The 14,672-nt window shown below is 42.1% G+C and overlaps 2 protein-coding genes across 2 annotated transcripts; one reads left to right on the forward strand and one right to left on the reverse strand.

The window, feature by feature from the left end:
- The first annotated feature begins 475 nt into the window (after positions 1 to 475).
- On the forward strand, positions 476 to 4,949 carry LOC127781148 (exocyst complex component SEC15B). The gene is made up of 2 exons (XM_052308059.1): positions 476 to 2,971; positions 4,425 to 4,949. The coding sequence occupies exon 1, from the start codon at positions 546 to 548 to the stop codon at positions 2,946 to 2,948; it is 2,403 nt and encodes an 800-aa protein (XP_052164019.1). The 5' UTR covers positions 476 to 545; the 3' UTR covers positions 2,949 to 2,971; positions 4,425 to 4,949.
- Positions 4,950 to 7,907: 2,958 nt separating this feature from the next.
- LOC127764344 (dirigent protein 23-like) lies at positions 7,908 to 10,126 on the reverse strand. The gene is made up of 3 exons (XM_052289214.1): positions 9,858 to 10,126; positions 9,523 to 9,643; positions 7,908 to 8,043 (listed from the first exon to the last, which is right to left on the reverse strand). Exons 1-3 carry the CDS (start codon positions 10,124 to 10,126, stop codon positions 8,011 to 8,013), a joined length of 423 nt encoding a protein of 140 aa, XP_052145174.1. The 3' UTR covers positions 7,908 to 8,010.
- Between the last annotated feature and the right edge of the window lie 4,546 nt (positions 10,127 to 14,672).

Here is a 14,672-nt window from a genome sequence, read left to right on the forward strand (position 1 = left end):
TGCTAAATGATTTAACAAACCAAATAGCTTGCTAATTTTTTTAGTTTACTTGAAAAATTCTATCAACCAAACAAGTCCTTATTGCACTCTTCTACCGCCGAAAGCCAAAATCTTCCAGGTCCAAACGCTCAAACCGGAAGTGAGTCTATCCCTCCACTCACTGTCAGTTTGGACCCACCATCCATCTGAAACGGTGGACCAACCAACATCCCCCCCCTCCCCATGACCCCACCTGCAGCCACTCACTCCCCAATAACACAATCCACTCCAGTCCTCCTTCAGACGCCGTCGCCTCCGCTTCCTCCGCTTCCTTACCCCCTCCCAACACTCACAGACATGTGGGCCCTACCCCCCTTCCCGCATTCCGTTCCTGCGCGTGGACCCCACCTGCAGCCACCCACCCTCCACCTTCCCTTCCCCCCCGACCACCTGACCTCCCCTGCTACTAGCACCCCGACTTTTTTTTTTTTTTCTTTCCTTCGCTTCTTCGCTGTGTTCCCAACTCGGCAACTGCTTCTTCCTCCTCCTCTCCCTCCCAGATCTCGATGCTGCGGAGGCAGCCCGGCGACGCGCCGGCGTCGGCGGCGGCGTCGGAGGCCGACCTCGCGCAGCTCTCCACCGCCATCGCCGCCGGGGAGGACCTGGGCCCGTTCGTGCGGCGCGCGTTCGCGTGCGGGCGCCCCGAGCCGCTGCTCGCCTCGCTCCGGGCGGCGGCGCGGGACCGGGAGGCCGAGATCGAGGAGCTCTGCCGCGCCCACTTCCACGACTTCATCCGCGCCGTCGACGACCTCCGCTCCCTCCTCGCCGACGCCGACGCGCTCAAGGGCTCCCTCTCGGCCTCCCACGCCGCGCTCCTCTCCTCCGCCGCCCCGCTGCTCGCCTCGCTCGAGTCCTTCCTCGCCGCGCGCGGGCTCGCCGGGAACCTCTCCTCCGCGCTCGCATCCTCCCGACGCTGCGTCCGCCTCCTGGCGCTCGCCAACCGCGCCAACGCGCACCTGCAGGGCGGCAACCACAACCTGTACCTCGCCCTGCGCGCCGTCGATGCCATTGACCGCGACCTCGCCTCCGGCCCCGAGCCGCTGCCGCTCCCCACCCTCCGCCGCATGTTGCTCAGCCTCGTCCCCGCGGTGCGCGCCCACGCCGAGCGCGAGATCTCCAGGGAGTTCTCCGATTGGATGGTTAGCATCCGCGCCGCGTCGCGGCACCTTGGCCAGGTAGCCATTGGCCGCTCAGCTGCCGCCAGGCAGCGCCAGGAGGAGCTCCGATCCAAGCACCGCCCGCTGGAGGAGTGCATAACGCTGGACGACGATGGCGTCGGCGACCTTGATGACTTCGCAGCTGCCGCCGCAACAGCAGACGTTGCAGATGGTGCCGCTGCAGCATCATTCGACCTCACGCCACTCTACCGCGCGATGCATATACACCATACCCTGGCACTTGGCGAGCGGTTCAAGAAGTATTACCTGGAGAACAGGAAGCTTCAGCTGACATCGGACTTCGATGTGATTGCAGCAACACCGTTCCTCGAGTCTCACCAGGTGTTCTTCTCGCAGATTGCTGGTTTCTTCATTGTCGAGGACCGCGTGTTTCGGACAGGGGGTGGGCTCACGTCCCGGCCTGATGTAGATGCATTGTGGGATTCTGCTGTTGCAAAGATGGTCTCTGTAATGGAGGACAACTTCTCTCGCATGCAGACAGCAAATCACCTGCTTCTGATAACTGATTATGCTGCTTTACTTTCTGCCACGATGAGGCGGTATGGTTATCCAGTTGGGATGCTGCTCGATGTGCTGGCTAGGCACCGGGACAAGTACCATGACTTGCTACTTGCTGATTGCCGTAGGCAGGTGGTAGAGGCACTGGCTGCAGATAAGTTTGATCAGATGCTGATGAGGAAAGAGTATGAATACTCAATGAACGTGCTTGCATTTGGGATCCAAAGCTCGGATATCACCCCAGCGTTCCCGTATGTTGCTCCATTCTCATGCACCGTGCCAGATATTTGCCGCATAGTTCGGTCATTCATCGAGGATTCTGTAAGCTTCATGGCACATGGGGGTGGTGGGGACACTTATGCAGCCGTGAAGAAGTACCTTGGTCGGATTCTCTCGGAGGTGGTTGATGCATCGATACAAAAGCTCGTGGATTCTGGTGGTGGTCTGAGTGTGTCCCAGGCAATGCAAGTTGCTGCAAATATGTCTGTTATGGAGCGTGCGTGTGAGTTTTTCACAGGCCATGCAGCGCAACTGTGTGGTGTGCCACTTCGTGCAGTGGAGCGTGGGCGGCGTGACTTCCCACTTCGCAAGTCCCGTGATGCTGCAGAGGCACTTTTACTACGGCTTCTACGTTCCAAGGTTGATGAGTTCATGGGGCAATCTGATGGTGTCACTTGGATGGCTGATGATCCACCAGCTGGTGGAAATGAGTATGCAAACGAGGTCATTATCTATCTCGAGACACTCACTTCAACTGCACAGCAGATCCTCCCTCTTCCGGTGCTCCGCCGTGTCCTTGTGGCAGTGCTTGCCCACATCTCTGAGAGGATTGTCGGGCTCTTCTTGAATGACTCAGTCAAGCGGTTTAATGCTAGTGCAGTCACCGGAATTGATACCGATCTCAAAATGTTCGAGGCGTTTGGGGAGAGCATGTCCAGTTTGTTTGTGGACTCTGATCAAGAGTCTGCAGCAAATGAAATGAAGGCTGCACTTGTGGAGGCGAGACAGCTAGTGAATCTTCTTATGAGCAACAGCCCAGAGAATTTCCTTAATCCAGTGATCCGTGAGAAGAGCTATAACAAGCTTGATTACAAAAAGGTGGCAGCCATATCAGAGAAGTTTCGGGATTCCTCAGAGAGCTATTTCTCAACATTTGGAACTAGGGGTGCTAGGCAAAATCCGAAGAAGAAATCTCTTGATACTCTCATCAAAAGGCTCAGAGAAGCCAGCTAGAGTTGCTAGTCCTCTCCTCTGCAGTAAGATAATATATGTTCTTTGCCTTTCACCTTCTCATGTTTTCATGTAATTTAGCCTGCATTTGGTGTGCATTATTCATATTAAAATCACCATTTTTCAATATACTGTAATTTTGCTAATGTTAGAGTGCCTGCTTCATATGTGTTGATATTGCAGTGTTAATTCTTTAACTCATTTACTGTATAATCAAGATATATTATTATCATTCTTTGCCCTCCAGTTCTTTGGTATAGCTAACATTCCTCTGTTTGTAACTTCTGATAAACTTACGATAGCTGAAGTTAAAGTTTGTTTTGTTTGTAGCTTAATGCTGCTTGGAAGTTAGAATATATCATATGTAGTTATGGCAATATAATTCTATAACTAGTAATCTATTGTCAACTTTCTGCTGTGACATGGTAATAGTATTATCAGTTTGAAGATGTATATTGATTATGACATATTACAGGACAGGGTGAGTAATTATATGCCTTTGCAAAGAATGCACCTCTAAGGTGCCCTTTGCTTCCAACATTAAATTCCTTTTTATTGTCTTCTATATGGGTATTGAGGTCCAAACAACTTCTTACTGTTATGATCAACAAATAAGTGAAGTGAACTTTATCTGGCAATGTTTAAGAAAATAATTTCACAGATGGTACTAATTTCTTTTAGTTGCGTTTCATTAGGGGTTTTGGCCCCCGAACATTTTTATTATTATTATGGTCAACAAACAGTGTGGACTGCGTGAGTGTATTGACATGTGGTTGAGAGTTGATACTAGCAATGAATTAACAGCGCTAATATGTTACCAAGGGAATATTTTATAGAGTAGCCTTATATGTTACTAGAAGACAACCAATAACTTTGTGTTGCTTTTTAAATTTCTGAACAAATCTAAATAGATGCATATAAAGTTGTCCAGTCAAGCTAGAGACACTTATTTTGGTTTATGTTTTTGCTTATTGAAATTTCACCTGTACTGCCTCATAATCAAGTCTAGACAATTCCGTTGCAACGTGTACCAACATTTCAAGCGCTATCAGCCATGCGAGACTATGTGAAACATAATTTGCATGGTTAATCTCCATGATAGGTTTTAGAGTATGTTTAGTTTATACAAGACGGTAATGTTCTGTACTTCGTCTTCTCTTCCCTAATTCATTGTTGGAAAACTATTAGTGAAGACACGTAGATATGTAATGCATGGCTACTAAGTTGCCATGGACCACAAGGCGGGCCAAGGGGACCTAGAGGGGTGTCGGGATGCCTGGACGCCATGCTTAGACAGTGGCACAATGTAGCCAAATCAACGCTTAACATATCACAGCGAGAATAAAAAACAATGATAGATGGGTTTCTACTCGTTCATTCATCCCAAACTTTCTACATAGCTCAAAACCCCATCTTGGATGTGACCAGAGCCCATTGAATCTTCTTGTAAATTAATTCCCTTCTCTGATTCTCCCACAGCCAGTTGCCCACAGTGCAGAGCAAAGAAGGGAGAAGAGTAGAACCTGGAGGAAGAACAAGCAGAGGAGTAAGAAGAGCAGAGCAGGGGAAGAGGACAGAGAGTTAAAGAGAGGCAGATCGGCGCAGGGGGCAAAGAAGAGAAGAGCAGAGGTGGAGGAGATAAGGAGATAACTGGGAGGTTCAGTGCTTTTCCCTCCAGATCTGGAGCAGGGAGGGTACGGTGGTCGACGAACGAGGCTGCAGGGGTCCTGTGGTGACTGGCTGGTTTGAGGAACTTAGGAGACTGCCTGGTTGCCATGGTGAATTGGTGATGCCTTCATAAAATAGATGGTATACTATATATTGCTTAACTACCCATATTCTGTAGTCTAACAGGGGTAATCTGTCCATCGATAACTGCTTATAGTTATAGACTCATAGGACTGGTGTAGATGTTCTGAAGCTTATCATGTGAATTGGGTAATTAACATTGCATGGTCATCAAGTCTCTCCTTAATATTTATTTGGACTAAACAAATTTAGTTAGTTAAGACCTGCTAGTTATTAATCCCTTGGTTGCTGGCCACATTGGGAAGTATGGTGATTCTGCTTGAAAGGTCATACAAGTATAGCCTATGCCCCCTCAACATCATAATATTTTTACATCCCCATGGCCCTCGTTCATTTGCTGTTTTATTGTGTCTTATCGTGTAAACTGTCCTTCAACTATTGTGACACAATACTGTTTATGTTTCAAAATTTCTGTAGGGTGAAACGAAACGTTATCTGATTCCGATGAGTTCTTTACTCTTTACAAGTGAGTTTCATTCTTTGGGTAGAGGCACATGGTCATGGTACTAATACTACATACTATTTATTCCTTAAAATGGGGGTGTTTACCTTGCCAGTGCATGAATACATCAGTTTATTGAGCATGTCTTGGAAGATTCCATTTGCATATCGTCTTTATTTTTGATCAATTACTGTCTTCGTGAAAAAAATATTTGTGTGCATAGCTGCATATTTTTTTATTACATTAGGAGCTGCATAACAATGCTTAAAAATAGACATATTCACGCTTAAATATGTTGGAACTTGGAAGAGCTATCAAGTAGCTACATAGCGACTTTTTTGTTTGATGATTCATCACCGACACTAATATTACACTAATTATAGTGTTATTTTTATTTTTACCAGTCGATGTATATTTACCACTGTCTCTGATGCAACTTCCTTCTCACTCTTACTAATGTGTGGTTGCATGGTTTTTGTTGACCTTATGTGGAAATGTTTAGTCTGAAATTCAGGCTTTGCTGTGATAAATCATCAGTCCAACAGTTCAAAATAGGACTAACCTGCGCACCAGCTTACCTCCAAAATCATCAATGCAATTTGACAATTGTTCTGTTGATCAATGTTCTGTTCGTTGCCACTGTCCCGTATTCACAAAATCTAACATTCTTTAGATGCCTTCCTTAGGACATGTACGCATTTAAAAGTTTAAACAGAAAATGGCACAGTTGTTGGTCCCAACTTGAAGAGCCTCTAGTTGGCATCGGGGACCAAAATTTGCAACATCATGATCGTTGGTCAGTTCAGCACTTATCTTGGTTAAGCTAGTGCAAACTAGATAACGTTTGATGAAATGCCATAATCAAGCAATGATAAACACTACATATTCTTAGAAGTATAATATGTTAGTTAGAGATAAGAGTCAAATATAAATATAGAGATAAGATATATGCTAGAGATAGAATACTAGAGATAAGATAAAGTCCTAAAGGTAGAATCCTAGAGATAAATCTACTCTTGTATTATACTTCAAGTCTCTATCCGCTATGTACTCCTATATATACTCCATAAGAGGGTCGATGTAAGACATAAGAAAACACCAAAATACAACAATTAGATTTTTCCACATGGTATCAGAGGCTTAGAGACCAACGTCGTTCGATCCCTGCGTCGCCATGGGGAGATGAGATCAATCCTGTGATCTCCTTGGGGCGCCGCATCTCTTAGCTCCACAAATTATCCATAGATTAGATTTTAGCAATGTTAGCATTAGATCAATTCCTATTAGTCACGGCCAAATAAAACCCTATGGTGATCCACGTTCATTGGAAGTGGAGATCGATCCAAGATTCAGGAGAACGAGGACGTTCTCTCCGGCCACGATGTCACAGTTACATCATCATCATGTCATCATTGCATCATCATCACCACGTATCTCTTCGTCGACCAGCTTCGCCACGGAAGTCAGCCATGAACAACCCACGTCAAGCCGGCGAGACCTCCACGACGATCGACTTCACCAAGCTTCTACAGACGTACGTCACCGACGAGATCGATCCGTATCTGCTACCTCTACATCATCACCACGATGGTCTTCTCCGACACAACATCGCCGATGGTCTTCATCAACAAGGGAACACGCCGCCGCCGCTCGTTCACAAGGATGGACATCCCGCGTCCTATGATAGATTAATCTACAAGACGCTTCATCGACGATATCGACCGTGTCCTTTACGACGGCAACGACCGCGTCACCGACGACGGCGTCGATCACGTCATCTACGACGACAACGACTGCATCAACTCGGCATCACTTTTGTGATGGCTGCTACACGGCGCGAAAGGACCAACCAAAGTGGTGGCCTCATCACCAACGACGTCCTCTAACATACGCAAGACGTCTCCAATGGTATCCTCTGACATCTACAGGGTGCAAGATGCTCACAATTGCAGTTTTCTCTTCACACCATGGCGTAAATATTTTTTTTCGCCTTCGGCTATTTGCGGCTACATCAACTACCATAACTACCACGACCACAGCTACTACATGATCGGCTACATCGACGAATGTACTAGGTGGAGGACCGTCCATTAGAGATGCAATCGATGATGGTAACTCGAAGAAGATGAAGAAATAGAAGATTTCAAATCCAGTCGCAATCGTTCGCTTCGCTCCCATTATGACTGAGGGGAAATGTTAGAAGTATAATATGTTAGTTATAGATAAGAGTCAAATTCAAATATAGAGATAAGATAGAATCCTAGAGATAAGATAGAGTCCTAGAGATAAATCTACTCTTATTTGTATTGTACTCCAAGTCTCTATCCCCTATGTACTCCTATATATACCCCATGAGAGGGTCGATGTAAGAGTCGATGTAAGACATAAGAAAACACCAAAACACAACAATTAGATTTTTCCACACATATATCAAGAGGTACAGAAACAGGACAAAGCACCAATAAATGATGGCCACTTTGATGGCCACTTTGATTATCTAGAAAGCAGCTCGCTCCTATATTCATAAACATAGGTGAGAAATATGCAAACCATATCCATAGCTACCTTTGAGGCTTTTCATCAATACAACACAGAGAGAACATGACTTCAAACTACAAACATAAAGTGATAAGCAACCAGAAAGCATGAAACACACAAATATGGCTTGTAGAGTTGTAGTTCAGCATACAAACTCAAACTTATTTAAATAGGGAACAGACATCATGCCAAACAGGCAAACAGCCAAATGGTATTAAACTGAATGATCGTTTAGCGTGACGAGCCTTCATCTGCATCGCACCATGCATGCACTTGTTAAGCTCCAAGCTTCCGAGAATTACAATTAGTCTGCGTAAGTTAAGAAATATTTGTTAGTAATGAAAAACATATTTTACACCTCTGGCAGTCTGGCCTATGTAAAGAATGATATAAATAGTTAGCTTAATTTGTGGCTGTGCATTAAATTATGGAACGTTGAAATCCATCCCTAGTAAATGATAAATAAAATGAAACTAATAATTATTTAGCTACATATATATCTGAATATGATGCTATTTAAGAGGGAAACATATCCCGTGTGCATAAGCTTCCGATGCACATTTCATGCACACCAACTAATAAATATCATCAAAAATTCTAAAAAATGGTATATGCAGTTGATCTAGTTTCAATTGTACAACGTGTTGGTAGGAAAAAAAGAACATAATGGTCATAACAGGAGACATAAAGTTGTCCAAAACACACCAAACTTTAAATGCTTGCAATCTCTTGGCATATATAGAATTAAAATAATGTTTTATCAAACAACTGAAGCGAAAATGAGGTGTTTTCCACTCAAAAGATATCCAGCCGAATATTTGCCACTCTTATAATTTTAATTAACTAGAAAAATACCTGTGCGTTGCATTTCTTATACGATTTCTTCTGTATTTCCAAAATTGAACAAATTTAAAAATCAAGTCAAATAAGGATTTGTGTTTCCAAAAGCGAACGAATTGAAAATCCGACTCATACACGGATGACGTACCAAAGTACCGGCAAAAACATCTTTAGTTTTTATATTTTAATTAATTTATTATTCCTTACCATATTTTGTACTTTTTCCCTAATATCTGCAGAGATGATGATTTTACCCCAACCCATCTAAATGGTCATAAATTATTAAGTAATGAAAAGAGTGGGAAACATCCAATAATTGGATATGTTTGGAGTGGCATTAGTACTACTAGTACAACCTTTACAGTGGAAATCTCAGAGTATCGTCATTCTTAGCCCTATTTAGAAGATTAGCCCAGGGTTAATTTCGAGAGCTAATGTTTAGTCATGAATTGGTACGCTAAACATTAGTCTAGGGTGATATGTTTAGATCCATGGACTAATTTAGGGCTAAAAGATGGAGAAAGAGTAGAGAGAAGGAGATATGGCTGTTTTTTTATGGTTCCCACAGAAAATTAGCCCTATTAGCATTACTTGGAGGGGCTAATGTTATGAGGAGGGCTAATTCATTTTAGCCTCAAATTAAACCACCTGTTTAGATCATTGGGGCTAATTTAGGGCTAAAAGGTGGGGGCTAATAATTAGCCCATAGAACCAAACAAGATGTAGTGGGAACATCCAATTTTCTGAGCAACGAAATACCACGGAATTTATATCACTTCAAGTGCATCGAAACTACATCACTTCAAGGATATATATATATATATATATATATATATATATATATATATATATATATATATATATATATATATATATATATATATATATATATATATATATATATATATATATATATTTGATTTCATAAATCCTCCCGGTACTATCTACCTGGACTATCTTGTGTTCGACAATACCCTCTGCGGCAACAAATTCTCCAGTCCCTCCAAGAATAGCCCACTGATCATCTTGTGGAGTAGTCCCCATCACCTGAAGCATGGACCCGTTGAATCTAGAGTGCGCGCGCGCGCACACACACATTCATACATATGCAAAATTAGATTATCTGGAAAGAATATTTCATTGAAAATGAAAATTATTTGTGTCAGTAACTGCTATATGTAGCTAGAAAAAATAATTCCAACTAACTTGCATGCATTACATATTGTTTGCAAGGAACTATACATGTAATTGTCATATTAGAAAAGAAAGAGCACATTAATTACCTGGTATCCTCGAACAAGAAGTTCATGGATGTGTACCACTTTTCCCTTATATGACCTGATTGGAAGTGCATACCTTGCGCACGTCCGACGACACTTGCATTCGGCCCAGGACCATCGAGTATAGTCCAATCGCTGATGGCAGTTAAACCAAAAAATAGAGGCGCCTGCTGGCTTCCATTTACCACTACTAATTGGTTAGGGTTTGGTCCAGAAATAGTTTGATTGATAGTTTGATTGATGTATAGATGCATGTAAAGCTCATTGTGCATGAGTGTTCACAGAAGAGGAGCGATTGCATAGTAGGCCATGGCTACACCTCTCAGTGGGAGAAGTGTAATGGAGCTGAGGATATACTACTTAGATCTTGATTCCGTTGTGTTTTGAGGACAAGGGAAGAGTCTATTTATACTCGTAGAATGCTACAAACAGTGGCCTAATTTTGACAAATTGACCCATCTATAAAATTTATTTTAAGAATAGACAGTATAAAAACTAGTTTCAAAAATTAGTGGCACAAATTAGCAAGTTAAGAGGAGCTCAGCGCCATGTGTCAATTTGTCAAAATTAAGGGTGACATGCTACGAGAATACACACACACTCATACTCCGGTGGACATATAGTTTTGTTATTGACCATTTTAAGGGGAAAATAACAAGGACGAAAGAAGGATAACAATGCCAGCTTGTTGCCGTGCAACAAGAGGAAAAGAAGAAAAGAAAAGAAAAAGGAAATCTACCTATTCCACCTAGTTGTGACAAAAAAAAACAAAAGAAAATATGTTATATACCAATGAAGTAATGAACAAAGTCCAAGTTCCACAATAGCTCACCAGTAAAGTCGTGTTCCAATGTACACCATCGATGAACTTGTTTTTTACCCCCTAATTTATACTGTTGGCATTATTATTTTGTTGGTGAGGCAAACAAAAGGACCAAATTTCCCGTAGGTTTAGAATTAATTTGAAGCGGGTAGTTTCACCTGGGGGCACCTAAGGCCTTGTTTGATTTAGCTTAGGATTAATCTGGATTATTAAGAGTAAGCTGAAACAAACAAGTATATTATTTTGATAGATTATTATAATCTATAAGCCAGATTAGTATAATCTAATAATCTCCTATGGAGGAGCTTTTATCAAATTATTGCATGGCTAAAAATCCACTACCTTAGATGCCTTCAATAATCTAGAGAAACAAACAGCTCACAATTTATTCTATATCAACTTATTATAATCCAACTTATAGTAATATGATTTAATAATCTAGATTACAATAATCTTAAGCTAAAACAAACAGGACCTAATACACGCATGTGCGCTAGCGGAGGAAGTGGCGTAGACACGAACGGGCGCCTATGTCTCCCCCGTCGAGCCTAGTGGTAATCTCTAACAAATAGCCTTAATCCTTTTGTTTAATGCTAACCTATTTTTTGAATAAAATGATAAATAAATAGTTGGTTTGAATTTTATAATATGAATTGATAGTTGAAAATTGACCTAAAAGTTTTCAAATTTTACTTAAACAATTTAAAATTTTAATTAATCAATACTTAGTTTCGAATTTCAAGCTAAAAGTTTTAAGATTTGGGTAGAGTGTTTTTAAAACATCAACTAAAATTTTTAAAATTTGAGTTTAAAGTTTTCAAGTATGATTTGAATGTTTTAAATTTTGAGTTTAGTGTTTTCGAAGATGAGTCGAAAATTTTAAATTTTGATTTGAATGTTTTCAAATATGAGTAGAAAGTTTTAAAAGTTGAGTTGAAAGTTTCAAATTTGGAGGCGAATGTTTCAAAAATTGAGTTGGAAGTTTTATATTTTGGTAGAGTTTACAAATTTTTAAATTTGATTTGGCAAAGAAAAATAATGTTAAAAACTTTTTTTGAAAAAAAATTACAAACGCTAATAAAACTATTTTTTTTAAAAATGCATAAATCAGAAGTGATAACACAAAATTATAATTATAGCGGTAATCTTTAAAAAAAGACATTAATCAGAATCGTACTCCGTAACACGTGCCCTAATTTAAAAAAGATAAATACTTCTCAAATGAAAGAAAATGTATGTGCATTGACTGGCCGTACGCGTGACTTAATCTACTTGCGCGTTTGTGCCAAATAGGATTGCTAGTTTTAGCTTCTACATAAACATAGCCAATGGAATGTAAGGATTAATTTTTTTCCTATAATTATATGCCCTTTTTTATATTTATTATTCCCTCCATGCCGAAATATAAGGTATTTTTGTTGGATCAAACACTAGTACATCTAGATAGGGTGTCTCTTTAGATTCATGTATAGCCTGAATTATTTTAAATATACCTTTTGTGATGACCATGAAATAGATTTCAATAACAATTGTGAACATATGAAGTTCATGGAACAAAGCGATAAACTCTTCAAACTAAATAACATACTGGTAAGTCTAATGTCATCACTAACGGCCCCTTGAATCATAGAAATGAAAAAAAGGAGAAATAGGAAAGACATTGGATTTTACAGGAATATAAGTGTAAAACAGAGATATGAATGATCGTTTGATTGGGCCGTATAAAAAACAGAGGAATTCGAGAGATAAAGATTCAGGGGTGTAAAGTTTTGGCATGTCACATCGGGTATTATATAGAGTGTCGCATGGGATGTTCGGGCACTAATAAAAAAACCAATTAAACCGTGAGACGAATTTATTAAGCCTAATTAATCCATCATTAGCACATGGTTACTGTAGCACCACATTATCGAATCATGAAGCAATTAGGCTTAAAAGATTCGTCTCGCAAAATAGTCGCAATATGTACAATTAGTTATTTTTTAGCCTATATTTAATACTTTATGCAAATGTTCAAACGTTCAATGTGACAGGGTGTAAAATTTTAGGGTGGGATCTGAACAGGCCCTCAAAGGATTTTTTCCATGAAGTCTTGAAAATTTATATAGGAAGAGGCATTCCATAGGAATTTTATAGGATTTCATAGGATTTATTACTTTGATTCAAATGGCTATATAGGAAAAAATCCTCTAAAATTTTTATGAATTTCTTTTGAATCAAAGGGGCCTAAAATTATTCTCTTCAGTTTTATATGGTACTAAAAAAATTCGGAAGCCTCGAGTAGTAAACATGTGAGAGATTGCTGGGACTTTAGCATGCCAGGAAACTTCAGCCTGAGATGTGCTCGTCAAACCACACGAAGGTGGTGATCAGATATGTTACACGTTCAGGAGACTTGACAAATTCTGCTAAAGTTCTACAATATCTCAAATATTCCCAACTCAGGATAAGTATTTCATCTTAAGCAATGATACACACAGAAGAAAATACAACTTAAGACAAATAAAGTAAGCGTTCTCGAAATTGGGAGTTAGTTCACTTTGATACATTTCAGATAGCTTTCCGTCTATTTTGCATCCTTTCGTTAAATAAAAGGAACTTACCCTTCATCAACCTGTAATTGGAAAATGTTTTCCTATGTCAAATAAAGCATAATGCTTTCCTAAAAACTAATAAAATAAAGTGTAATGGTTAATTATCCTGTTTACAAATACCATCCTGTACGAATGCCTTGGCTGCGGCTGCGTCGCAATTGCTAAAAACCAAGCAGAGACACAAGGTAGCTGCGGGGTGCAGTAGCCACAACGCAGGACCCGCTATGGAACAACCCCATATGTGAAAGCACCTAATCAATACTCCCTCCGTCCTGCGAAAGGGCTTATAGATTAGTGGTTACAAGAGCCACCTCAGTAGCATCTGAGATTCTGGAGATTCTAGGTTCGACTCCTCATGTGAGCGAATTTTCAGTGGTAGGTGACATAAGCCGACTACACGCGAAAATACATCTCCCTCCCACTCACTTCAAAATTTTCACACCTCCTCTCCCTCACTCATTTCAAAATTTTCACACCTCCTCTCCCTTACTCATTTCAAAATGTTCAAACCTCCTCTCTCTCTTCCCTTTTATTTTCACTTTACTCTCCTCTATCTCTCTCACTTCCTCTCGTCTCCTCTCCCGACTTTCACTCCTCTCCTCTCCCGACTTTTGCTGCATGTCGACGAGGCGAGGCGGCGGCAACCGTGCACGGCGTCGAGGGGCAACGGCAACCGGCCCCCTCGCATCTGGATCCGGCGGTGGCGGCCGTCCCCTGCATGGATCTGGCAGTGGTGGTGGCGTCGCGACTGTGGCGGCGACGACAGCGGCAGCCGTCCCCCGCGCGCCCAGATCCGGCGGCGGTGGCTGTCCCCCGCTCGGATCCGGCGGCGGCGGCCGTCCCCCGTGGCGATGAGGGGCGGCGGCGGGCGGGCTCAACAGCGACGCGACTGGGTTGCCATGGCTGGTCGCGGCGGCGCGACGACGAGTTGCGGCGGCCGGTGGCGTGCGGGCCGGCGGGCGGGCGGCGATTTTTGTTTTTTTTATTTTTGTTTTTTTTGTTTCCGTGCGGGTGGTATAATATGACTGCATGGGATAATCGATTATCCCGTGCGGTCGGCCCGCCCGCATAGGAAAATACTGATTTTCGCAGACAGCTGGGTGCAGGCGGGCCAAAGTAACGTACGGAAAAATGGATATGCCCGCACGGGAAAATGAGTTATGTAGTAGTGCGTAGACAGCGAGGCGCCTGTGGTGACTTCGTCATTCTCAAGGATTTGTCGGCCCAGTCTTCAGAGATGCTCATAGGGATAGGGTTTACGTGCGTGTGTTCATAGGGGTGAGTACGCGTGCGTTGTGAGTGTATGCATTATACTGTGTAATTCTTAAAAAAAACTCCCTCCATCCCAAATTATAGGACGCCCCCTTTTTAAGGAAAATCAAATTCGGTAGCTTTTTACTA

The sequence above is a fragment of the Oryza glaberrima genome, chromosome 1 (genome assembly GCF_000147395.1).
Source record: "Oryza glaberrima chromosome 1, OglaRS2, whole genome shotgun sequence".
Classification (NCBI taxonomy): domain Eukaryota; kingdom Viridiplantae; phylum Streptophyta; class Magnoliopsida; order Poales; family Poaceae; genus Oryza; species Oryza glaberrima.